The sequence below is a fragment of the Anomalospiza imberbis genome, chromosome 1 (assembly GCF_031753505.1).
Source record: "Anomalospiza imberbis isolate Cuckoo-Finch-1a 21T00152 chromosome 1, ASM3175350v1, whole genome shotgun sequence".
NCBI lineage: Eukaryota > Metazoa > Chordata > Aves > Passeriformes > Viduidae > Anomalospiza > Anomalospiza imberbis.
The window spans coordinates 121,479,486-121,505,165 of record NC_089681.1 but is presented as its reverse complement, the minus strand read 5'-3'; the positions used below and the strand labels follow the sequence as shown (position 1 = coordinate 121,505,165).

Genomic DNA, 25,680 nt, shown 5'->3' with positions numbered 1-25,680 from the left:
TCCTGCACATTTCTACCATTACTATGTTACTTCTCTAGAATAAGAGGAAAAGCTGCTGAAGGGCAAGAAGTCCACGGCATCTGAAGTGTCAAACGTGTGATATTCAGCCTGTATGTCTGGTAACTGTAGAGATAAGGAAACTGACAGTGCCATCCTCTTGACAGTACTGCTAGTGCAGAATGGGCAAACAATTTCTTTCCCAGGCATTAGTCTGACAGGGAAACTGGGGAGACGACTCCAAGGCACTCCTCTGATCAGGCTTCCTATCTTGCCTCAAGTACATCAGTTTTCCAACTGTAAAATAAAGATGAACCTACCTCCCCTTTCTTTCAAGTGTTAGGAAAAGATGTATGCACCAGATGCTCAAGAAAGACTATATGGGTAATCTGAAAGGTTCCAAAAATGTTCAGTATTATGCCTTTTAGGAGCTTAATACTTGGTGGAAGTTTAACCTATCTGAAAACATTCTGAAGACTTATTTCTGGTTGGTCTTTTAGGGAAGGAATATACAAAAATTTGAAAGAACAGTAATCAGATTTTCATTGTAATTTAACCCACTGAAGAACAGTAAATTACTTCATGGCACCAATATAATGTTACCAGAGTGGCCCAAACCACAGATTCTGATCAAGCTTTAGCAGACTAAACACTAAAATTGTCAAATTTTAAAAGAACACTTTCTGAAACACAATCGTTTAAAATTGTTTTAAATTGGTGGTTCAAAAATAGACAGTTCAAGTCATTAGTGTATCTTGAAAATTTCAGACTTTGGTTAAGAGCAGATCACCATATTTTGATGAATCCATTCAAAGAGCTCCTGATAAACTCTCCTTCAGAAGTGTGGGACGTGATAGTTAATGTAAGCAATTTCTACAGCATAAGTCATGGGGATAGGTTTCAGCTTAGACACAAATTCTGGTCCAGTTAAAGATCTGAAAAATGAGAACAGAATAGAAGGGCTGGCTCAGTGTTAACCTTGTGCAATTAAATCAATACTGTAATACAGACCCCCATGCTGAGGCAGCATCACCCTTCCTGAGCAGCCCTGCTTACTGCATGCTGCAGTGCATTGTGTGAATCCTGCCCTTACCATCACAGGAAACGATTTAAAAATAGAAATGAAGTGCAGTGGTTACCTTGGGTCTCACTTTTGGAAAGGGAGAATATTACAGACATCTGAGAAAGATCCTTTTCTTCTAAATGCACTGAGTGAGAAACACATCTTGCATTAGCTATGACAGCTGTATTTTGACACTGTAGTGGTAAAACTCTCATCTTTTGCAATTTTTTGGCAAGTTTAGAAGCCCATAAGTAGGACCAGACCTGCATAGCTGATGCAGAATGCAAGACTGCCATTTGGCTCTGGGATCCCAAAATTTTTCCAGCAGTGTCGTGGTTTTACAAATAATTCTATGGTTTAGTTTATTTTATATAAACCACAATTTATAACTGTTATTCAGTTACTGATCAAACAAAATTATTAGGTGGGCTCAAAATACTTTTTTCTAGATAAAACTAATAACTAATAAAAAAAACCAAAGCAAAACAAATACAAAAAAATCCCAAAATAAAACAACAACAAAGCTGAAACTATGCATTTCCTGATTCTTATTTTCCATTTTTGAATGGTGTTTTTCATTAATAAATGTCTAAATTAGTCAATTTATTTTTGTTTAGAAAATGTCAAAAAATATTCTGATACTTCAGGATGTTTTTTATTGCACCTCATTTTTGTTTTTTCCTGACATCCTCCTGATTTTTTTTAATCTTATCCAAATATTTTGAATAAATTGGAGAGGGGAAGATTTCTCCGTCAAAGAGATTTTGCTAAATAAATCTCCCATCTTAAAGAAGTGCCTATCTGTATTCAATGGTCTATTTAAATTGTGTGTGTGTATTTGGTCCAGTCTTTAGAATTATAATCAGCTTAATACCATTATTAAGCAAAAAATCACTGTCAAAGCTGATTCCATTGTTGCTAGTCTTGCTGAGAAGCTCAAAGACTGAATGGACTGTGGGGCTAATTAGGCAGCTGGAATGGGATCATTTCTTATCTGTAAAGCTTTGCTCATCAGAACAAGGCTAGCGAGGATGATGGAAGAAGAGCTTTTTCTTTTGTCACATGAGACTACCGTGTTATTTTCCATTTCATTTCATTAAAACATAGAGATGTATTGCATGACAACATGATAATTTAATTGTCATTATGAAACTATAACAAGATGATCCATGATTTTTGATTTAAATCAGAGTTCAACTCTGATAAGTATGGAAATCATCATACTGATTTCCAATTTGCTCTGTCAGAATTATTTTTCTAAAGGTTGCTAAAAAGTCAATATAATGTACTCAAATATTTTAAATATCATTACAAAAATGTAGTGATCTAATAAAACAATAACAATAAACATTAAGGAATCATATTTTAAACTGCTGCTATTTGTTATCACTTTTGTTAATTTCACCAATAGGCATCTTTGATATGGATTTTGAATCCTAAAATTAAGTTTCTATTTTTGCCCAGAGATTCACTCTTCTGTCTTTAATCTTATTTTAAAATTTGCCTGTTATTATAAGGATTAGTTTATTAAAACTCTTCATCTCTCTGCTTGCACATTGACTTCTTCTGCTTGAACTGCTACACTCCAGTAAGTTAATGCTGAAGTAAAATCTTTGTCTTTACAGCTGCCAAAGTGACTGGTTTTTTGTTAGAAACAAATTGCTCATTTGCAATTATATTCTGATTTATCAGAGACAATTCATACAACTTTTTTTCTATTTCTTGTGGGGATTAATAGTCCTTGCTGGAGAAATTAATTTCAATAGCTTCTAGGCAAATCTACTTATTCTAAAAATGCAGCTGAAAGTTCACCAAAATTGTTTAACACTTATGTGGCTTCTTCATAATATTTTCTCAGTATTCAGCAGAAATATAAGATATTTAAGAGGATATCAAGAGTGCCAAGTGTTTTCTGTAAAAACACTTGTCTATCACAAGAATTCAGGAATTTCATAATCGTAAGACAAACCTCGGAAAAGATGAAGTTGTAGAATGCATTTTGTATGCTTTATACTTACCCTATGCCTTTACTTTCAGATATGCTCTTCAGATATGTTTTGCACCATTTCCTTTGCAAACATTTGGTTCCTAAAAGAAAATGCAAACTGAGATTTTCTGAACAATAAGCTTCTAGAATCTGGAGATTTAAAGAAGATTTAGACTCTTAAGAGTCGATAACTGCGCCTTAGGGTCTTGCCAGTTAATATGGAAAGCAATTCTTTCTACCAAGATCTGACTGCAACACTTTAGACTGGAGGCTTAAAAGATTTAGGTGGTTGTGGTGTTTATTAATTAAGTAACACACCGCCAAGGAACTACTAGTTCTCTAAACTACTATTTATCTAAAAAACCACAACTAGAATTATGAAGTCACCATTGCAGTGCTATGGAAAACCCTTTCAAATCACACACATATTCTTTTCCTTTCTTCATTTAGTGTTAGAATGCAAGTCTGTCCCTGCTTGCTTTGTCCTGTCATGCCATGCTATACACTTGATGGGGAGTCCAGTGGGTTGTCTGGGGAGTTCTTCCTGGCATTACGTGAGACTTGGACAAAGTGCTAAAAGATTTTTAGTCCCTCCCTCCTCCAAACAAGTTCATGGTAATTTAGTTAGGATGATCTGCTTCTTTGCATGAACAAAATAAAGAAAACAAAAATAAACTTACTTACCCACAAGAAACATATGGCACATGGTTCTTTTTGAAAAAGTCAACATCATGCTGAACTAAGTAGTTGCTACTGGAATTCTAAATTGTTTTAGCCAAACTTGTACCTTATGCCATGATTCCGCCTACATACTACAGAGGTTTGCGGTATTTATCTTCTTAATCATGCGTTTCTCATCATGCGTTCTGAAGGTGAGTGTGATGATCTTCCTGGTACAGGAGCCCTACTTTGCTCATAGGACAAAGCAGAATTCTTTTTAGAAAGAGAGTCATGATAGAGACACTTCTAACTGAAGAGCTAGTGTTGGGGCTGAGCTGCTAATCAGGGAGCACTTAAGAGGAGGTCACTAGAATGTCCAACCAGCATAGGTCATGCAGGTGTAGTTCAAGTTGTCTTAAAAGTTTTACATTAGTCTGTGGGAATAAAATACTAATATTAAGAGCTCATAGCACTTTGTATCTGTACTGCTCAATTAACACTACTAAAAGGTAAGTCAGTACTCTAAGAAGTGGAATCTGGCTCAGTCATCTGACTTAGATTACTTGTGGTTTTCATTAAAAGATGAGAAAAAGATACTTGTCCAAGACAGTAGATTTTATTGCAGATATGAACAGTGAAAACTGTAGTGAGGCCACTTGGCTTCATTAAAACATAAAATAATGTAGTCTCCAGTACTTAGAAAAATATCTGATCTGTGTCTAAACAATTGTATAACCCTATTTAGAAAAAACAACATACAAACAATATGTTGTCCCTTGCTTTCTATTTGAATTAGGCTGGGAAGTCTTACAGGCATCAAAAAGCATGTGCACATCTAGGCATCCCTCAGCTGACTGTAATGGTATTTTATGATGTAAAACTAAACTACTACTCAAAGTCCTTAAATAAGGATATTAAAATTATGGCAATCTGGACATTTCTGAACATTGTTCTGTATTTTTATGGGTTTTTTTCTCTCCATAAAGGCATGTGTTTGAAGTAAGAAAGAAGTATTTTTTCCTCGTATTCAGTATTTGGCAGATGCTATAACAGAGAGTAAATTAAACACCTAAAGATGGTCAGCATCCAAGGTATAAGAAAACTATGAAAAAGCCTCAGTCTGAGGCCCAGGTGTCAAGAGCAAAAGCGGAGCCATTATTTTCTTCTCAGTCTCCACAATGGACTTTGTTTTATCTTTTATGAGAACCATAATCTGTATACTTCAGGCAGTTAAGTAAGCACTATCGTTTTTCATTCCTATTTTAGACATATTTTTAGCTAATTTTACAAAATATATGTATGAGAAGTGAAAAAGATCCCAGTACTTGAAGTTTATGATCAGTGAATATTTTCAAAAGAAAAGAGCTTATAGTCAAATAAATAGTGTTACTGAAAAATAATTAGTGCTTTTCCCTTAGGAGCATTGCTTTTAAACCTTACCCAGTTTACCCTGCTCTTGGCATTCTGCTGCTGGCATCAAATGGACTAATTTTATAGGTAGTTACCTAGGTTGTCTCTCAGATGTGTACGTCCCAGGAGAAGGTAACCATATAAAAGCAGCTTGGCAAAACCATCCAGCCATTTACAGAGTCTCCAAACCCTTGCTGGCTTTTGCAGTAAAATTCAGATGCCAGTTGTCACAGCTCCCAAAGATCTTCAGAGCCTGCTTCTCATTTGGATGTCAAAGAGGGTGGCTAGCTCTTTTTTGTCACTGTTGTAATTGAAGTACATTTCCAATAAGACTTCTTAAATTATTTTAAAAGTTGTGTGTGTGTATTATGTTTTATAATTGCAGAGGAAACTGGCTGTAAAAGTCAGCATCCCACATTGACACAGTGTGCTCTCAGATGAGATCTGTCTAATCACTGGCTCTAGCAGCAGGAATTTGGGGCACACAGCACCTTGGAAGGATGTGACAGCAGGCCGTATTTAAGAGGTGTAGAAGGAGTGATACTTCTAATTTCTTAAGTGTTGTTAAGAACACTGGGTTTGCTTATTTTTTTTCCTGAATTTGCAGCTGTCTTGTATAAATAAGTATAACAGTGTTGTCTACTTTGGATTTATATGAATGTGTGCTTTCATTTGATTTTGACCTTGAATTGCCTTGAATGAAGTGAAATTTCATGGTAATAAAATAGCAGGAGGACATTTTTTACATAGCAGTGCTGGAGCACCCTGGGTGCCTCCAGAGGATCTGTGAAGTGAGAACACTATTCCAGCTCCTTGGGCCAGTTAAAGATCTGGCACCACAGCTGTGTGAAAGAAGCTTCTTCCAGTAGAAGGTGGTGACCATGAAAACAATTCATGTTGCAGTAAGATAGTGAGATGCATGTTTGAACTCCAGTTTTTCTGCAGCTGAAACTCAGAGAAGTCAGTGAAGTAGACAGCTCTGGAAGCCGACCTAAGCAGATGACTGAGCCAGACTGTTATGCCTGATAATTTTACTGACAATTCTGTGAGTTCCAACAAGTGAACAATGAGAGCAGACACACTGATAGTGCTCAAACCAAGGTATTTAGGTCAGTCTGAATTTTTAACTGACTGCTCTCTATTAAACATCACAGGAGGAGCCAATGCAAGAAATGGCTGGTACAGTGGCTAGAACATGTGATTTTTCAGTTCTTTATTTCATGTCAGTCACCTTCCCTTGTCCTGTGCAGTCAATAATGAATATTAATGTGTAAATTCCTTTTTTTGCAGGAGAACTAAATCCATGGTTCTCAAACTGCTGTTGCAGAATCAGATGGCTAATAGTATTTAAATAACAGTCATGATCGAAGGGACTATGGCAGTTGTAAATTAGTGGACATCTGTGACCTTTCAGCATTGATGAAATCATCTCTGTGCCCTTTACAGTTGAATTTTGTGGTTGCTTCAAGGAGATCTTAACAACTGCTTTTTGCTCTGACTTTATGCAGTGCTTGGCATAACAGTACTGATTCTGCCTGTTTCTGGATCAGTAACTACAAATAGCACAGTAATAAAATCTTTTAAATACATTGGTCTAAATTATCTCCTGACCTTCAGCTGTGTCCTATCAGCATCAGACTACAATTCCCCACAGGCTTTTTCAATGTTTACATCAATAGCCAAGATGTGTCAGAGGCTGAAATAGGTTTAGCTATAATAGAAGACTAATGAAACACAAAGACAATTTTATAGCATTATATGTTGCCTTCAAAGTAATCTTAATGACTCTTGATGTTAATATGGCAGTGAAGTGGGGGAAATTAAAGCAGTCCGTAAACAATACAAAACCAAGCAAACCAACCAAAAGCCAAAAATAAGAACCCAATGATCATAATAAAGGAAAAAAAAAAAAAAGACAGATTTCTGAAGACTGAATTTGAATGCCATTACTTTAATTTCAGTACTTATTTCATAGTTACTTAAAATTTTGAAATTTTCCTATGATCCTCTCCTTCATTAATTAAGCTAATGACAAATAGGAGCACAGGCAAAATAATGCAAGCTAGTGTATGGTTACTGTATTGTGCTCAGAAGTGATTGGGGTTTTTTTGAGGAGATTACCAGCTACAGGCAAATATTTTCCAGAAGTGTATATGAACCAAACAAGGCTAGAAAAATGAATCCATATTTTTCTACTATTACATTTATTCATGGAAACTATGAGGCTTCTTCACTAAATGAAACACAGGAAAGAGAAAAAGCTTCAGAATGAAAAAGAATCACTCTGGTTTTTATTAGTCTGTGACTTGAGACAATGGCTGATATCAGTATTTATTTTGTTTTGTCAAGTTGTTTTGCAAATTTTGGTGGGCCATAACTAATAACAATATACAGGAACTCTCTAACCTCAGCAATTATTTTTCTGCCTATTACACTGTACTGTACAGGCCACCTCTTAGCATTTGTGTAAGCAGTTTTGTAGTCATTATAATCTTAGTCATGTGCTGCCAGCATTTCAATAAGTACCTCCCACAAAAATGTTTCTTTGTACTGCATACCAAGTGCTGCATCCTTGTGCACAGAAAAGGACGGAGAATGGGGGGAGAGAAAATTTAGATTTTAAGTACTTTTTATAAAAAAAAGGATAAAATTCCCTGATAATTTGTGGTATAGGCAATTTAATATAGGTAAGTACAAAGAAAGAGTGTGGGATTTGGCAGGGTAATTTGTCAGCATTTGCAAGACTACAGTCCTAAAATTGTAATGTTTGATGACATAAAGCCATCAGAATACAGGCCACTGTTATATAGGTATTTTCATAATACAGTGAAAACTATTATTGCTGCACATAATAAAGCATCCAAACCATCTTTTGCTTGTAAACATCTTTTAATGTGTCCCTTCTGCCTTAATTTGAAAAAGAGAGACCTAGCAGCACTATTTAATGGGTATTCCTTAGGATAAAAATAGTTGGATTTGAGGTAAAAAAATATGCAAAGCCAGTATCTTATTTGGAGACTTGTAGGTGAGTCCAGATTCTCATTTAGATTAAGTAGCCTGGGGTGTTATTTTCCTATAATCAATGGTATTTGTTTGAAAGAGGCAGTCTGCTAGAAAAAGCTCATCTGAAATAATACAGTTACATGAAAACTGTTCCCTTTGGGAATGGTGAAATTTAAAATAATATTTCAATTGATAAAATGTGATCAAAAATCTCACTGCTGCCCATTCTAGAGATGTACCTGACATTACACAGAAAAGATGTCTGGATTATTTAAGTATTGTCTTTCCTCAATATAAATTTACTGATTTGCTGTTGTACAGTTTCTGATGTTACTTGCAGCTGAATATTACATAGAAACAGGGGGACTCCTCTATGAGTGTGTTTTTCTGCTAAAGATATTTCCCAGCTTTTATTTTAACTGGCCACAGTTACATTGAGAAGGCTGAAATGAAATACTTACAGCAGTCAGGGTTTCTACAAAAACATCCTGATGTAGATGTCCATTAGTATATGAATAAAAGCATCTCTTACATAGCTAATCTTTCAGTTCATCCCAAGTTTTGGCCTACAGTTACAATGCAGGCTAGCTTCTCTCTCCTAAATCTTCATCCCACATCTGCATGTGGTGAGGCATTAATGACCCCTTCCAGGAGTGACCAGCAGTCAGGTTGGAGGGTACTTTCTCCATGTGCAGAAGATGCCCACAGTTTGGCTAAGTGAAGAATATGTGTCTGTTTGTATGACAAAAACATGAATAGCCTGAAAATGCTCCTGGAAGAACCCATGAACCTTGTTGTGCAAAATCACAAGTATTTATTATTATACATCTTCATGATAACCCACATAACTATTAAGGTAGCAATGCTTAACGGATAAGGCCTGAGCAAGAGTTTAGAAAGGTCCCGGAGATATTCTTTGTGCAACCTAGAAAAAATTATTTCCGAGCTTCTCTTTTCTTCTTGTGCTTTTTCTCCCTTTTCATTATTGGAGATCACTGCAGAGTTGATCTTCAGCTTCAAAGCAGCCATTCATGTAGTGCAAATAACTATCCTAATCATTCAAGTAACAATAACCTCTCTTTTTCCTCTTTCTCCACTTTTACCTTCCTCTTCTCTCCAGACGTACTTTAAAGTAGGCAAAAATAAACTGAAGAGGACTTGAAATGTGTGGGGCTTGAAGTGTGTTGGCTGGCTGTTAATACTTTGTAGTGGTTTTAATTATTGTGTCTTCCATATCCTGTATTTTGTAATATTTTCCTTCTCTGGTGAAGTAACCTCACACAAATTTCTGTAGAAATGCAAGTCTGTCAACATTGTTCTTAGATTAACATGCCAAGTTTCTGTGCCAGCAGTGCTTACCTTTATTCAACCCCATCTCCAAAGTAAAATCCTACTTGTTAGAAGTCTTTCAAAAGGACAAAAGCTGTCTGAGGTTAAAGTCCTTGCATTAAGCAAGTACAGGCCTTAACTGCTATGTTTCTTCTAAATATCTTCACCTAATTAATTAAAAATGTATGAAATAGAAAGAAACCAAAAAGCTGTGAGAAAGTGTCTTTAGCCTAGGGTCAAAATTCATATTTTTTCTTTGGTTTCTGTCTATTAAAGGACACAACTACCACGTTTCTGTGTTTTCTTTTGATATTTGTCTGGATATATTCAGCTCTCTTGCCTTCAAAGTCATCTGTGGGCAGATTTTTTGGCCGAGGCAGACTGTGTCCATGTTGTTTTTAGTCTCATCAGGGGCCGGATCCTGAAGTCTGCTCCTGAGCACAGAGCCAAAGAAAGGGCTGTGCTCAGCCCGTGTGGTGCTAAAAGGAGAGCATAGCATCAACTGACCAGAGATCAAGCAGCAGGTAACACAGGTTTTGTGACAACCCTGCAAGGACCTGCAGGGCTGGGATGGGGTGGGCATGGGGCAGGTAAGAGCTGGAGAGCAGCTCACAGAGTCTCACAGAAAGCCTAGGGAGCTAAGGCTGTTGGAAGTGGTTGTCCAGCTTAGGAGAAGCTTTGAAGAAAGAAGAAAGTACAGAGGACTAGGGGCCAGAGGAGATGGGTATCTCATTTCCCAGAACCCAGAGCTGTGGGTGAGGGAGAGCAGCTGAGGTGTGAGGCGGAGTGGGGTCTATAATGATAATGACTGACTGCCAGCTAGGCTGAGGAGAGGACACCTCTAGGGAGAGGGACAAGAGGGTTTGAGGGGATGAGAAAGGCTGGGAAGGCAGGCTTGTAGCATGGGTTGCAAAGAGGTCTGTGCCTCCATGGGACTGATGTGAACACTTCCAGCCAGGATCTGTGGTGGAAAATTGTACCAGACAGCCTCCACGTGGATCTGCACTGATCACTCTCATTCGCCTCATCTCAGCTACACTATTACGTTTGCTTTATGAAGCAATATAGAACTTCTATAGGCAAATAAAAATTGAGGAAAGGATAAGGTCCCTTTAGTTTTTCTACAGTAGTTTGTTGTGTTTGACATACCCTGATATGAAGGGTAAATGGCTTCCCACTGAAGTGCTGGAAGTCGCCAGGTGAAAAGACTTGTTTGTGTGTATAAAAATCAAGCTTCTGACCTAAAACCTTTAATGAAGCTGGCAGGCATATGAAACCAATTCAGATTTCCCTTTCTATGAGATAATCCCCTGGTACTAATGACTGAGGCCTATAATTTATTCAGCAAAATGTCCCAACTCCTTCTTCCTGGGGCTTCAGGGCTTTGGGAATTTTTTATCTTTTTTATTCTTTTAGATTTGATGATCCTATTTAACTCTCCTGCGAATGGCACCCTAGGGAGAGCTTTTCAGTTACATACAATTAGTTTTATAAGCAGCATTATTAAATCATCCATTGGCTGTTTGGTATTTTAAAATTCCTTTATTAATAGCAATGGAGCCTTTTGTATGAAGAACAGAGGGTGGCATTATATGAAATCATTTCAGACTCTAATAATAACTTTTCCTGCTTGTGAGTAAAACTAAGAAATGAGCTTTCTTGTCTAAAATTTTGTTCAAAATCCTTTCCCCCACTCATCCTTTCTCCTCTTCATGATTTTCCCTCAGATGCATAAAATAAGGCTTCACTGGATTCCGAGACAAAAGAAAGTTCATGGGGCAGGGCCAGCCCTGACGAGTCTTGCTAGGTTGATATCCCCCTGCCTAAAGTTGAGAACTGTGCTCCCCTAACAGTGACCCCATTGCCAGAGGCAGCATGTCAGAGGATCACAGCTCAGTCCAGCTGCTCTTAGACTCAAGGCCACAGAGCTGGAGAAGGGCCATGGTTGTTGCTAAATAAATAGAGGAATTGTTGCCTAACTGGGAAAGAAGGGAAGCAGGTGCTGGAAAGGAGCCTGCTGGGATATGTGAGGACTTATGTGAGTCTCGTGGTTTTAAGAGTGCAGGAAGGGTTGGGTGAGAGCAGGCATCTGCCCACTCCAGACCCAGTCTCTAGAGGAAATGGTGAGAAATGGGACAAGTGGAGGGTAGTATTTCTCCCTGCTGCATTTTCAGTATCCAGTTCTGTTTAATATGAAGCTGGTGGTTGTAGACAAACCACCACATCCACTAGGCACTTTTTTTTTTCTCTGTAAATTTGACTGGTTTTCTTTTGCACCCACGCATGATTTTGTCTTCAGCAATATCCCATAACAACACACTCCCCAATTCCTCACTGTATGAAAGGGTACTTTTGTTTATTTTTAAACCCATTTCCTGATAACTTCATTTTTATGAGACAGACTGAGCAGTCATTACATATTCACTTCCCCTTGTCACTCCGGATTCCCATTGTTCTCAGGGTATTGTATTTGACAAGGCTGTATTTTAGATCTTCTACTGAATTTAACACAAACATAATGTTTAAGGCTCTGAAGTTGTGGAGTGGAGCTGAATGCATTTCATCTTTGTCTGCTCTCCTGGGACTATTGTGCTGCCATCCCTATTCCTGCCAGGCCACTTCATTTACATATTACAACCGGGGATTTATAATGGCTATGTAAATCGACCTTTCAGTACATACAGTAACTCCTTATACATAGCTCTAAATTTTAATCTGAACCATAAATTTAAGATATAGGCTGCGTTCCTGTCCAACTTACACTGAAAGGATCATAAGAATTTGATCCTTTTTCAGAGAAAAATATTTTCAGAGAAAAAAAATTGAGACCATATTCTTGTGAGAATTGTGGTTTCCACTGCAACATCCACAGACTGCCCTCTTCTCAAAAGTGAGATAATTCTGTTCCTGGAAGTAATATCAGCAAACAAATTTTGCTCATGAACACAGTAAAAAGAGTGTGCATTCATCTTTTTAACTCACAGGATTTATAAATGAAGAGAAACGTGTATAAAGACATTGCTCATTTCCTGGTATTTACTGAACCGTTATCTGTTACCTCATGACCTCTTCCTCTGCTCTTCTTACTCTTACAAAACCAAAATAAAATTCTCAGGAGATTCCAGTGGACAATATAATTTTGTTTATTTTGTTTAAAAATATATACTGTAAGCTAAAAAAATAGATTATCTACATATATATATACATTGGCAAGAAACAGAAAATGGCACTTTTTGTACTAAAAATAATCACAAGTTATTTGAATATCCTATAGTGTTTGTAGATACTTATTAGTGACTTATCTTTCAAGAACAATGGTTACCACTCACACTAGACTAACATTTCCTTTACATATCTACAATTTTTCAAGGGCCTTGCCAAAGAATTTAATGGTTGGTGTCTCACACTAATGTGAGGAATATAACTTGCTACAGTCTCTTCCTGGGCATGGTGGGAAATACAGCTCTTTGCTCTCTATTTTATTCCCGTCTTTTCACAGGAAAACTTAATATCTATGACACAAACACAACAAAATAGCATAGCTTTATATCCCTATTTGGTACAGCTGTCCATAGCTGAACAAGCTGCTAGATGATGAAAAAGCAGGAGCCCTGGATTTAGATGGGAATACATCATTGTCATCTGCAGTTCTACACAATTGCCTTTGTTATTTAGTAGGTAATTGTCAGCTTGATCATTTACTGATCCTAGAGATACTTGAGGAGTAGGTCTTTAGAATCAGCTCAACACAACAAAATTGAGTTTCTCCTTTGGAACTGCTTAGTGTTTGTTTTCCCCACAGCTTAGCTTTACAGAAAGGATTTGTGTAAAACAGTCTTTTTCATGAAGAAATTACCTAATAAACACTTATCCACTCTTTCACATTTTTCTGTTCTCAGGAGAAGAAAGATAGCTGGTGCCTCCTCCCATTTTCTTCCCTAGAAAATTCCACAAACACCCCATAACATGTAACTTGGTCTTGGCATCCAGCCTGCTGCCCGGAGCCTGGCTTGGGGAGTAGCCCTTTACTTACATTTTAAAAGAAACTTCCTTTTCCTTCCCTAAACCTCTGCTTTCCAAAAAAAGCAAGTGAAACCTAAGAAACTGAACCTTTCCCCAAACCCAACTGGAGGGCAACTTCCGGGGGCCTTTTCTCTCCAATCTTGACTGTTATTAATTCAGAAATGTGTCACTGCACTGTGTCATTATATGGCATGAAGTCTCTGCACTGCAAGATGAATGGCTTCCAACTTCACTGAAAAATAGCATTTTTAGTATGAGTGACAGGTTTTCCTTGCCACTGCCCACTGTGGAAGGTGTCTGCCCCACTCAGGTGCTGAGACAACCAAGGGAACAATTATTCCAGTTTTCATGGGTAGGTGCATTTGTAAAGCAACAGATGCACTTACAAATTTCATTTGCTCATTTGCTTAAGAAACACCTATTCAGAGGATAGTAGGATGAAGGAAGGTGAGGGGGGTTTTCTGCCTACAACTTCAAAGGAAAATGGAACTGGTTGACACAGCTGTTTTCTACACAAAGAAATTAGGAAACCTGGAAACAGAGGGTCATTTAAGGCAAGGACCAGGGGCTGGTATTTTTCCTTGTCTCCTCCCAAGGAGTTGTTAATCTCATCTCACTTTGAAGAAACCAAAGAAAGTATGTGTGCAGGCTCATGGGAAAGCTGCTCTCTCTTGACAGGGTGGGAGGAAAAGAAAAAAGGTCAAGAACAGAGCATGTTTACCTAAGCCATGTGCTCCAAGCTGTGTGCTGCTGTTGAGTGCAGCTGCTTTCACTCTGAGCTGGCATTTTGTGGTTTTGAATACTAGACCACTAAATAAAATATGGAGTTTTAATACCTTTTTTTTCTTAAATATATCCAGTGTGGGCTGCTAAAGTAAACAGAATATTGCACGAGTGCACATTTCATTCATATGAGCAGAAGCTTAAAGCAAAAATGGGAGTGCAATTAGCAACCAGCAGTCAAAGGCCCTGCAATACAGCACAACTACAGGCAGATATAAATTTCCTTTTAAAGAAATATACTTGGAGGACATGTTGCATAATTCTGCAAGCAAAGGAGAACACTGACTCACTGAGTCAATATTTGCTAAATTTGCTGGGCCAAATTCAACTCTTGTTCAAAACAGAAAAAGTTTTCAGAGCAAAGAAAGGGCCTGGCCATGAGAGTTACAGGCAACAGCCTCTGGTCCCTGGGGCCTTCTCTTTCTGGGAGTATGACCACTGACTGCCTTCTTGGGATGGATTTTCCTTCAGCTTCAACGGCTTTGGGCAGCTTGTCCTTTATATTTGATAATTGGTAGCTTCTGGTAGCCTTTTCCACTCTTTAGACTAGTATTGACAACAGAAAAATACAGAACTGAGCAAAGGAATTACTACATGTCCTGTTGAAAAAGAAAGTAAACACACATTTACTAAAGATAAGACATTCAGATGTGCACAAAAAGGATGGAAGCCCAGACTCATCTTCAGAAACAAATGCAAGCTGAGTTGCTTAGCTATTGCAGCCAGGTTAACAAAGAAGGAAAAAAGTGAAAGAAAAAAAGGTGTTAAAAATTTACTTAACAGGGTCTTAAACAAGGGTCTATGGCCTAGTGGGATGCATGAAAAGCAGATAGTAAGACAACCTAGTGAAGCTGAAAGATTTGCTTTGTGATCTCCTCTGGTATTTCAGCTCTGAGGGAACAAAAATATATATTTCCCTGAGGTTTTAAGTCGATCTGGTGTTTAGCCTGTTGCACCACAACAAAGTCCTGGTCAGGTTTCATAGTTTGCTATGAGCAGGGTCTAAGGTGGAAGCAGAAGCAGTCTAGAAAACCTTCAGGGAGTTTGTTTTAGTTCTTAATATTTGCATGTGTCTTTTTATCTTTAAAGACGTCTATTAATATATTTTATATCTTTTCCTTACCTAGCAGCACAAAAGACTAGGACAACCTCCCTTCTCATCTTTTGGGGGCTTCACTACCTGAAGAAGGAAGGACAAGCTGGCTCTGCACTGACATGCAGATCACAAGAGAAACATTATTATTATATTTAATAAATATATTAATATTATTATTATATTTTCTCTACTGCTCTTCTTAAAACTGTGTGGAAAAAGATATAAAATCAGTTCTGGCACCTGAAACAACAGGAAGCTTTGATAATCTGACTCCTTTTTCTCCACCTTTCCTTGATCAGCAATAGCAGATAGTGCTCTATGGACAGAATTCCTTGTTGTCCTGCAAATCAGGGGCAAGTCCTCTGAAAGTAGATAACTTGCATGCATGCTAATTCAGTAATTGCCCGGATGCTAGAGGACTTTCTGGTGAATGAATTTACCTGTTATTCAGGCAAGTACTCCTTTCCAGCTTTGGGAAAGCTTAATGAAATGTGAAAAGAAAAAGGTTAGAGGAAAGGAGAGGGGAAGAAAAATGTCTAAATGTAGTTTTATTTTAGAATGGCAAAACCTCCCTTTGTAGAAATGAACTAAGACAACAGAGGAAGCGCAGTTTCTGGATGGAAGTGCTGTTTTGTGCTACTCCTGAAAGAATTTGGCTTTGTCTTGTCAACCACAAGTGATGGCAGGATGCCAATTCTCTTTTCAACTGGTTGTCTTGAGTATTTGCTGATGTTTCTGAATAAATATTGATCAAAGGTGCTCAAAATGTATTTAACCTTTTAGATCTACCACTTAACTAAAAATATATTTAATACATTAAAATTATATTAAAAATTTGGTCAGCCTGTAACTATTATTCAGCCTGTATTTTCTGTACTTATAATAAGCTACTCAGTTATTGGAAGATTTTTATTGACAGCATCTAAGCAGATTTATTTTTAGAACATATGACTAGTTATAGTTAATTGCTCCATAAATAAACTAATCTTAAAAGCACTCCACTGTTAACTTTTTCTGAGAAAATAAGAGTCATCTTCCATATCCAGTGAGGTAGAAGAAAACAATCAACAGATGCGGGTATGAATTGTTTCCAGTCCTTGTACCTACAAAGTCTCCTTCCCTTATGTTCTTACCTAAAAGCAACAGGAAAGGACTACACAAATGATCAGAGGGATGGACAGTGTGCATAAAGAAGGCTTCTGGAATTTTCTGGAATTTCCATTCAGCAGAATGTAGGAAAAAATTGCAGAAATAAAAAACTAAAAAATATATGAAAGGAGACAAAACCCTCTTTTGTTGAGTTACATCAACAAATAAATCAAAACCAAACACTTTTGAGATTTTTATCTTCTGTCTCTCTTGAGTCTTTAAAATAGGTACCAGAAGCTGTTTTGGAAAAGTGCAGCACACACCTATTTTTTGAGTGTATGCAGCACACACCTATTTTTCCAGGAACTGTTGAATTCCTGTGTGGTGAGACAAATAGATTATTTTTTTCCCAGATGAGGATGAAAGAATCTTAAAGGCTTTTTTGTAGGCTAACCTGCACCCACTGAATTAGAGTTGAGGGGTTTGAGCACCAAATATTAAATGTATTAAATATTTACATTTTAATACTTCACTGAATACAGTGTAAACCTAGGCTCCACATGCTGAACTCATCCATGAATAGTTCTGTTTTTAAAACTAACATCTGCCTAGAAGTCAGTGCAATCAGAAATAGCTCCTTTTAGAAAATATCCCATAGAATACAAGTCATTTTTGTTGGCCTCATTAGTTTAATTCCCCATTCTTTTCTTATTTACTTAGAAGCCACTAGCACAATCTGTCGTTGAGAACCATAGGGATAGACTCAACATCAGCTCAGTTAAAACAAACTTCATTCTGTCATGCTCTACAAGTATCTCTGAAACATAAATACACAAATAAACTATACAGAGGTATAATTTCCTAACAGATTTTCCAAATACATATTTTGTCCATTACTCTTCCTCCATTTTGGAAAAGGCACTTGCTCTTAACACCTCCATGCAATTCACAAGAATCAGAGCTCCAGTTAACTCTCGCCACTGTTTTGTTACTGGGTTTTTCATTTTATCCAAGGCTGATTGTAGGTCTTGTAAGACATCCCTATAGCCATCTCCATAATGGGCAGCCCAAGTGTAGAGAAAGTCATATGCAGGTTTCCACATCATCTGAAAATAAAGGCAAAAAAAATAGTGGCAGAAATTTAATTATTGAGAAAAAAACAGCCAAACAGTTGAAAAGTCACAGAAAAGAAAAGAGAAAATAAGTGTTTGATCACTAGGCATGCTCAAATGCTTTATAAAAAGAGGCATGTTGATATAAAAACTTCAGTATCCTTATTTACATTATTTCTATGAAACTCTCAAATTCTCAGAGAGGTAAATAATAGATAAATTCATCAGTCAGATGATTATCACCAAGTCAAAATATATCCTTGTCTGAAACTATAAGTCAAAGAACAAGAGTGGAAGGAAAATACTTTTCATCTTTTTGCAATGCATACATCCATGTCTTAGGATGGGGTTGTGTATTCTATTTGTTATTTGTTAGAGGTGTGGCAGTTATCTTCTCTTAATTGGGCAGTTTTTCTTTATCTCTTCCACAACCAATCCTCCCTCTGGGGAGATATCTTTTGTTAAGGGGTCACTAAGTCTCACTGCATGACTGATAAAATTACATCATCCCATTGGGAGATGCTCCACCCATAGGAAGGAGCCAAGCATTCCTACCTGGATATAATCAGAACTTTGGAACACCAGAGACAGCTTTTTCCCACTGGATTCCCAGAGGAGTAGCTGTCTTCTCCACTGGATTCCCAGAAGAAGACCAGGCCCATCTACACCACTACTGGACCTTCAGAGGAAAACTCCACTCTTCTACAGGATCACTGCTTCAACAGAACTGCACCTGTCACTGCAGGAGGACTGCAGCCACCATTTAATGGAACTGTTACCAACACCCTGACCCACAGGGTGTCAGGTCATATTCTGACTCTGTCAGTGGTTTGTTTTCTTTTTTGTACTATTGCATTGGTATTTTTAATTTTCCTAGTAAAGAACTGTTCTTCCTAGTCCCATATCTTTATCTGAGAGCCTCTTAATTTCAAAATTATAATAATTTGGAGGAAGGAGGTTTACATTTTCCATTTCAAGGAAGGCTCCTGCCTTCCTTAGCAGACAGCTGTCTTTTCAAACCGAGACAACCCAGCAACATTTTCCCTATTTGGTTGTGCTTTTGATGGTTACTGCCCCATTAGTCAACATCCTACTGTCTGTTTACTCAGCCTGAAAATTTTAAACACACTTTTTACCTTTCAGAATTGTTTTCTGACAACAGCAGCAGAAACTTAATCTGGCTACTGCCGTAAAAGACAATAAAAGATGCTTCTAAAAAGACGTCAGCATCCTCAGGCTAAGGAGAATCTCCAACTTTTTTTGGATACAGGGGCAACATTGTGGCAAAGGATGAGGGAAAGGTTGAGGCACTTAATGCCTTCCTTGCCTCAGGCTTAAATACCCAAACCAGCTGCTCTCTGGGTATCCATTCCACTGAGCTGGAAAACAAGGATGGGGAGCAGAATGAAGTCCCCTTAATTAATTTAGATTGGATATTAAGAAAAAATTCTTCACTGAAAGGTAGGTCAGGCATTGGAACAGGCTGCCCCGGGAAGTGGTTGAGGCTCCATTCCTGGAGGAATTTAATCACATGTTGGTACTTAGGGACATGCTTTAGTGTGGACTTGGAAGTGCTGGGCTAATTAGGCAGACTGACTAGATGAATTTAGAGGTCTTTTACAACCTCAGTGATTCTATGATTCTAACATGATTTATCTGTAAAATCTATTTTTAAAAGGGGGAGAAAAGCACCCAAACACTCTAAAACTGGCAAGTCAGAAGCTTTTATATATATTTTTTTTTTTAATAAGGACATAACATTTTAAAAATTTCCTGCAAGAAACAAAGGAAATTAAAAGATAGTTTACCAGTGCTTTTTTGTTTTTAAAACTACAATTTATTTGGTTTATGCCAAACAAATGGACCAGATCCTTAGCAGGTGTAATTTGTCATTGGTCTAATGACATAAATTAAGTTATAGCAGTATGATTCAGATACCAAGCTGGAATTTTATCTTTCAAAGTGCTGAGTAAATTTGTTCAGTTAAAAAACAAAATAATTATTTTCCTAGCTACTGCTTTTCCAAATGTTACTTGGGCAATCAAAGTTCTGTTTTCCTTCTCCTTATTGGCAATAAAGGTTTTGCAAACAGCAATTGAGTTAACAGTTGCAGGGATGATACACAAATCCACAAAGAAACCCATGATTCTCCTAAAAGGTTCTGTCATTCACTGTTTTAGCAGGAACATTCCTATGCATAGTAATAAATGTACATGGACTGATGACTGCACATTTATGTATATATACAAAAGTGACCATTTTTTCCTCTTTTATCAAAAAAAAAAAACAGTTTTTATGGTTGTGAAGGATAATTCTGAAGTAAATTAGTTATTTCCTCAATATTATCATATTAATTTACAAACAGTATACAACATTAAGCTTTACTTCCTTAATTTAAGCTTTATTTACTTGATCCCTGGAGGAACTGAGTAGGAGGAGAATTTCTTTGCTCATAGCTCTGAACTTTTCCCCATATTTTTGGGCTGAGATCTTTCAGCTTACCCAAGACTGATTTTGTCATTTCTGTAAACATTTCCCTCAAATTCTGCTGGCATACCCACATGGGGAAAAAAAATTAGACTTACAGCCCCACAGTCTCATTGGGCTAGTGTAGTCTAAACATACTGTCTCACAGTCTGATTAGTCTAGTTTCTACCTTAAGTAATAAAAAGGTGCCTGTGCCTTCAGTGAATTTTCTCATTTTTGGTCCACAGGAGAGAAAGGTATCATCATTTTCACAACTGAATTGTGCGGAATTTTTCCTTTAAGCAAGTCTATCCTAAATCATAACCATAAGGAAGGAGAGGAGAAAAGTACATTGGCAGGAAGAAGGAGACTGATGAATTCTTTTGGGTTTTTTTAGAGAGGCTAAGTTGAAAATTATTTTTTAATGTACTACTGTAAATGTTAGATATTATAACATACGTTAATGAACTCAAGCAGGTCATCACTGTTGTATTTATGTTGGTACCAGAAAGTTTCTGTATTCATATTTTTAGCTTGATAGCCAAAGTAGCCAACTAGAAAAGCTGGTATCTCCTACAAAAGAAGCTGGTATCTCCTGAAAAATCTCTTACTGGCTATGCTTTTTCTGGGTCTCTTTCTTCCTTTTCTTACATTCCTGTTAGACTGAGATGTTTAAAGAATGAGGGTAGAGTCTTCTGTCATCACTAGAATGTGAAAAGACAATGAATATGAAAAGATGTTATGCTTTGACTTATGCTGACGGTCAATCTGACATTGTAATAAGACAATTGGCTGAAATATCCTTAAACACAATCCTCGGTTTCCTCTAATCTAGCATAACTGATTTTTTTTTTTAAATCTAAGACAAAAGAAAAGAAAGAAAGAAGAAAAATGAGAATGTAGGGATCAAAGCTTTACAAACTGGTCACCATTGATGCTTAATTAACTCATCACATTAAACTAGTACTGCAAACACAGCAGTGGTTCTAAGGCAGATTCTTCTCCACAGCCACGTACTCTAATGCAATGGGTGAACTGAATTGCATTCAAAATTCCTGAATTGTATCAAAGCAGAATCTCAGGCAAAATATTAAATCAGTGCAGCATCCTGGTCAAGTCTCATCTCAGCTGTGTGCATGAGTCTTCCCTCTTTCCCACTCTCTCTGCTGAGTACACAAAAATGACACCTATATCCACTGCAAAGTGATTTGGAATTTACTGATGAAAAACACTTCATAATCTATGCACCAATTGCAGGTACCTCAAGTTGCCTCTGTGATCATCTGCAAGAAGATGTCTTCCACCAAGAAAAATATGAAGTCTAAAAGCAGAAACATTTTTTAACCAATCAATCCTTGGTGGGGAATGAACTAGTTAATACTTTCATATAATCCTCAATAACTAGTCAAAACTTATTAACCTCCCCCAGCTTTGCTGGAGTTCAGGTTTTAAAGCAAAAAACTACTATCAGTAGAAAAGTTAGAGGTCAGAAGAAAGCACTGATATTCACTAGAAAGTACTGAAATTTAGGTTCGATTCAGAGGACATTGAGGATACTGAGTGATCCCACGAGACAACAGTGCTAGTGCTAGAAACCTTGTGCTTTGAACTCACAACCACGTGGACTATCACAATTAAAAAGCTCACCCAAAACCAATAAATCTCCCATAGGCACATTATAATATTTGAGAAATGACACAGCAATACAGCAAAATTCTGATCTTTGCTTGTTGAATGTTCTCTGAAAAAAATAGAGTGTACTGTATTATGGGCTTTTAATTATGATGAATTTGAATGCACTATGTTTTGTCAATAGACATTGTCACTGAAAGGCAAGAATTTTATGTGTGGTTTGCCATAAAAATAATACAAAAAACTCTCAAAAACAAATTAGTAGGGTGTATGAGGTAGAAGGTAGGCTTAATGGAAAATCAAAACCCATTCAAAGCAAAGTAAGTGCTTATTTAGAAATTTTCTTAATATAAAAAAATAGGCATGATGCTGGAAAAGCAGTTATAAGATTGGTTTATTTCTACTGTCTATCAGCAAAGGGGAAACATTCCCAAATAACATGGAGACCAGAAGAGTTGTATATTTTTCATGTCAATAATTTGTTCTGTAGAAAGCTGGTGGCTTGTTAGCCAAACACAGAAAACTTAGCAGCTAGAACAAAAGTGTAGGAAATCAGACACGCCACTGCCTAACAGTAAAAAAGAAAAACCCAAGAGAGTAGACATGGGATTGGAAAGGCTGATAATTTTATGAGAAAAAATTGGAGGAAGGTGCATCCAGACTGAAGTACCCAGAAAAGAAAAAAAAATATACAAAATAGCTCAAAGAAAAAAACTGGATCTGAGAAGGAGGCAGTGATTGCAAACAACAATTATGGAGACAATTTTGTTGAAAAGTGCAGAAGCACATGAGTAAACACGTAGAATTTTGATCAAATATTGACTGGGGAGAGAGGGCAGAGCATTCAAAAGGAATAACAGGTAGTAGTTCATGATTAGAGCAGAAATATCTTGATTCTTATCAACAAGCAGATGAAAACAAGATGACAGATGCACTGGTTTTAGACAGTGGAAAGGAATGGAAAGGAAAGATTTGCAGGGAATAAGTAGAATCAGCTACAGGGAAATAGAAAAAGGAAGAAAAAAATATCTTGAGTAGTTGTGAACCTGTGAATAGGAAATAGCAATTCCTTTGGCACTAAGAGGTGAGAGAGAGGTAATGCAGTCTGGATCATGTACATTACCTGCAATAATCAGGAGATGATGGTATAGGCAGAGGGAGAGTCAAGCTTGAATGTAAGCTCCCAAGTCAGAAAGATCATTCAGTAATGCTCATTAAAAAGGGATTTTCAGAGTAAAAACCAGTCTGGAACCTAGAAGTTGTTGGCACATAACTCTATGGGAAAGAATGGAGCTACTGCATGCTTTAGTGTTAGAGGAGAGAAGGGCAGGAAGTAACCTGGTTGCCCAGGCAAAGGTATCCCAGGAGCAGAGCCTGACCCTCAGGTCAGCAAGTGTCCACCCCAACTCTTGCGGCACATCTGACATTGCATGGATTCCACAAGTATCTCTGGTCACCTCAAATGGCACTAGAGATTTAATTAGGCACCTAAATTGCTCCTTAGATCTGTATGCACTAAAATACATCTGAGAGGATAAATTGACTTTTATACAAAGCTCAAACTTCTGTACAAGAAAAATGCATTATAAAGGAAAAAAAAATATATATATCATGATCTACCTGAAAAACTATAAGCTTAAAGCATGGATTTGCCACATTCATACATCAGAAGTGAAATTGGTGTTAGGGCTTCCAGTCTCTTCTCATGCTACTTAAGCTAAATGATAAAAAGTGTTACACTGGCACAGAAAAGTATTAATGATAGAAGTCAGCTTCCTTTTTTCCTTTTTGTGGAAAGCAAAATCCGTACAGAGTGTGATTAGAAGTGGCTCCTGCAAGGACTGGCTGGTCCTCCTCACTGTGTCTGAAATGACAGCAGAGGTTCGAGTGAGGTTAACAAGTGGCCAGGACAACAAAAAAGGATTGAACCTAGCCCTGAAGCCCAAGACAGGAACTGAGACCTTTACTGGACAGTGCAAAAGGAAAGAAGCCTGCAAAACCAGGAAGAAGGAAGGTCCTTGGCTGTGTTTGTGCAGAGGAGGAAATGTGCATGCACTGTTACACCAGCCCCTTACCTCCAGAGCTACTGCTCCATTTTTCCCGTGGTGGGGCACTTCATAAGCCTCTATTTGCTGCTTTGTGAGGCGGGCTAACTTCTCCGCAAGCTCCCGCCAACTTTTGCCAAGCTTGACAGCTGCAGTCAAGATGATGGTGTCCTGGGTAAGACGTGCCACTAATCCCTGGCAATCTATTTTCAAAAGTGCCTGCAACAATGATTTTCATTAGTGATCCTTCACCAGTAATTTCAAACAGAACATTTAAATTTAATTTTATAGCACTATTCTGCATTTCTACATAAACAGGAAGACTTTTTTTACTTTTGAGCTCTTACAAATATGTGGGATTTTTTCCTACAAAATGCCAACACTTTCAGAGGAAAAATGCCCATGAGCGTAAGAAAAAAAATCAAGCTGGCATTCAGCTGCTTCAGCATTCCAATGTCAAGTGGGTCCTGCCAAGCTTACAGATCCAGAAAGAAATCATACTTGTCCAACAAAAATATTTGGGACAAAAAAAATAGCTTCTTAGAAGTATGACATGAAACTTGAAAATTAAGTTAGAGTACTATTATACTAAGGTGTGGTCCTTAATCTAGGGTTTTATATGGAAAATCACTGATCACATTGGCCAGCACCTTTTGATTTACTCCTCCCACAGAACTAACAATTTTTTGACCATTAAGAAGAAATGCAAACATGAAACCTTTCCCTCCTCCTTGCCAAAAGAGCATTTAATGACACTCAAATTAAAATAGTTGAATGAGTAAAACCTTGAAATTTAGATATGTTGCATTCTTCTTTCTTTATTTGTTTGGATAAAAGCTAATGGGAAAAAATAAACGTTGGATTTTTTTCTTTCTCCTCACATTAACACCAAAATATTCCACTGAAACTGTTGAGGTTTTCAGGGAAGGATCAAGAGCAAAATACAGATATAGTTTGGTTTTTAGACATTGATTTTTACTGAAATAGCAAGCATTTCTGCAGAAATCAGACATACATGTGATTTAAAGTATTAACCAATAAAATCCTCACAGCAAACAATAGAACTCTGGGAGACAGAGTAGTGAGAAGCTGACTACAGTGTATTGCACAAAATTCCCCTAAACTGGAGACAAAGTTGTTCAGTTTGTGTTTGCTCTGATGAGCAAGAACCCTATAAAACACAAAAAAAAATGGAGGTTTCTTAAAAGAAGCAACAGAAAATTCTACCCAAAAATTACATGGATGACATCTAGATTTATATCTATCTCTACAAAGAAAAGGACCTGTATTGGCACTTTCTAGCAAAAATATATAAATCTCACAAAACAGGACATTGAGCAACTTGGTCTAGTGAAAGGTGTCCTGCCCATGTCAGGGTGGTTGGAATAATCTTTAAGATCCTTCCCAACCCAAACCGTTCTATGATTCTATAAGCTTAATCTAATTATGCCCCATTTTTTGCCTGTTTTGTAATGAACTGTGTTTCACTGTATTCAGTTAAAAGTTTGGACAATTTTCACATTTAAGACCCCCTCTCCTTTTTGTAAAAGAGACAGACTTTGTACTTCATAGAGGCTCAGTTTCATTCCACAAAGTTTGAAGTGCTCTTAAGAATTTAAGTGGCCACTGCTACCAAAACTTTCTGAATCCTGCAGAAATTTCTGTCAACACTTCAAAGGGAACAGACTAGTTTTGAGAAGTAAACTCAGTTGAGGTTTACAGTTCAGGATAGTGAAAAGGCTTTAGATGAATAGCTACAATGTCAGTTTTTAAACATCTATTTTTGTAATATTTTATTTTCATCTCAGAAATTTAATTATCTTCTGTGCTTTAACAGGTTGGTCAACTTTTCTGTCAGACACAAGGAGAGTATTAAGTGACCATTAATTTCAAACTAATTTGCACACAGATCAGTAAGTAAATTAGGATTGTTAATAGTGCCACTTATTACCTGGAAGTAATTAGAATAAACTTTTGATTCACAT

At 37.2% G+C, this 25,680-nt stretch overlaps 1 protein-coding gene across 1 annotated transcript in view; it reads right to left on the bottom strand.

The window, feature by feature from the left end:
• Window positions 1-15,882: 15,882 nt before the first annotated feature.
• MACC1 (MET transcriptional regulator MACC1) overlaps window positions 15,883-25,680 on the bottom strand; it is a 35,122-nt gene continuing 25,324 nt past the window's right edge. Inside the window, exons 4-5 of the mRNA XM_068209327.1 lie at window positions 23,726-23,914; window positions 15,883-17,546 (exon numbers count right to left, since the gene is read on the bottom strand). Coding sequence (XP_068065428.1) covers window positions 17,334-17,546; window positions 23,726-23,914 — 402 coding nt within the window. The 3' untranslated portion in view covers window positions 15,883-17,333. The remainder of the gene's footprint in view (window positions 17,547-23,725; window positions 23,915-25,680) is intronic.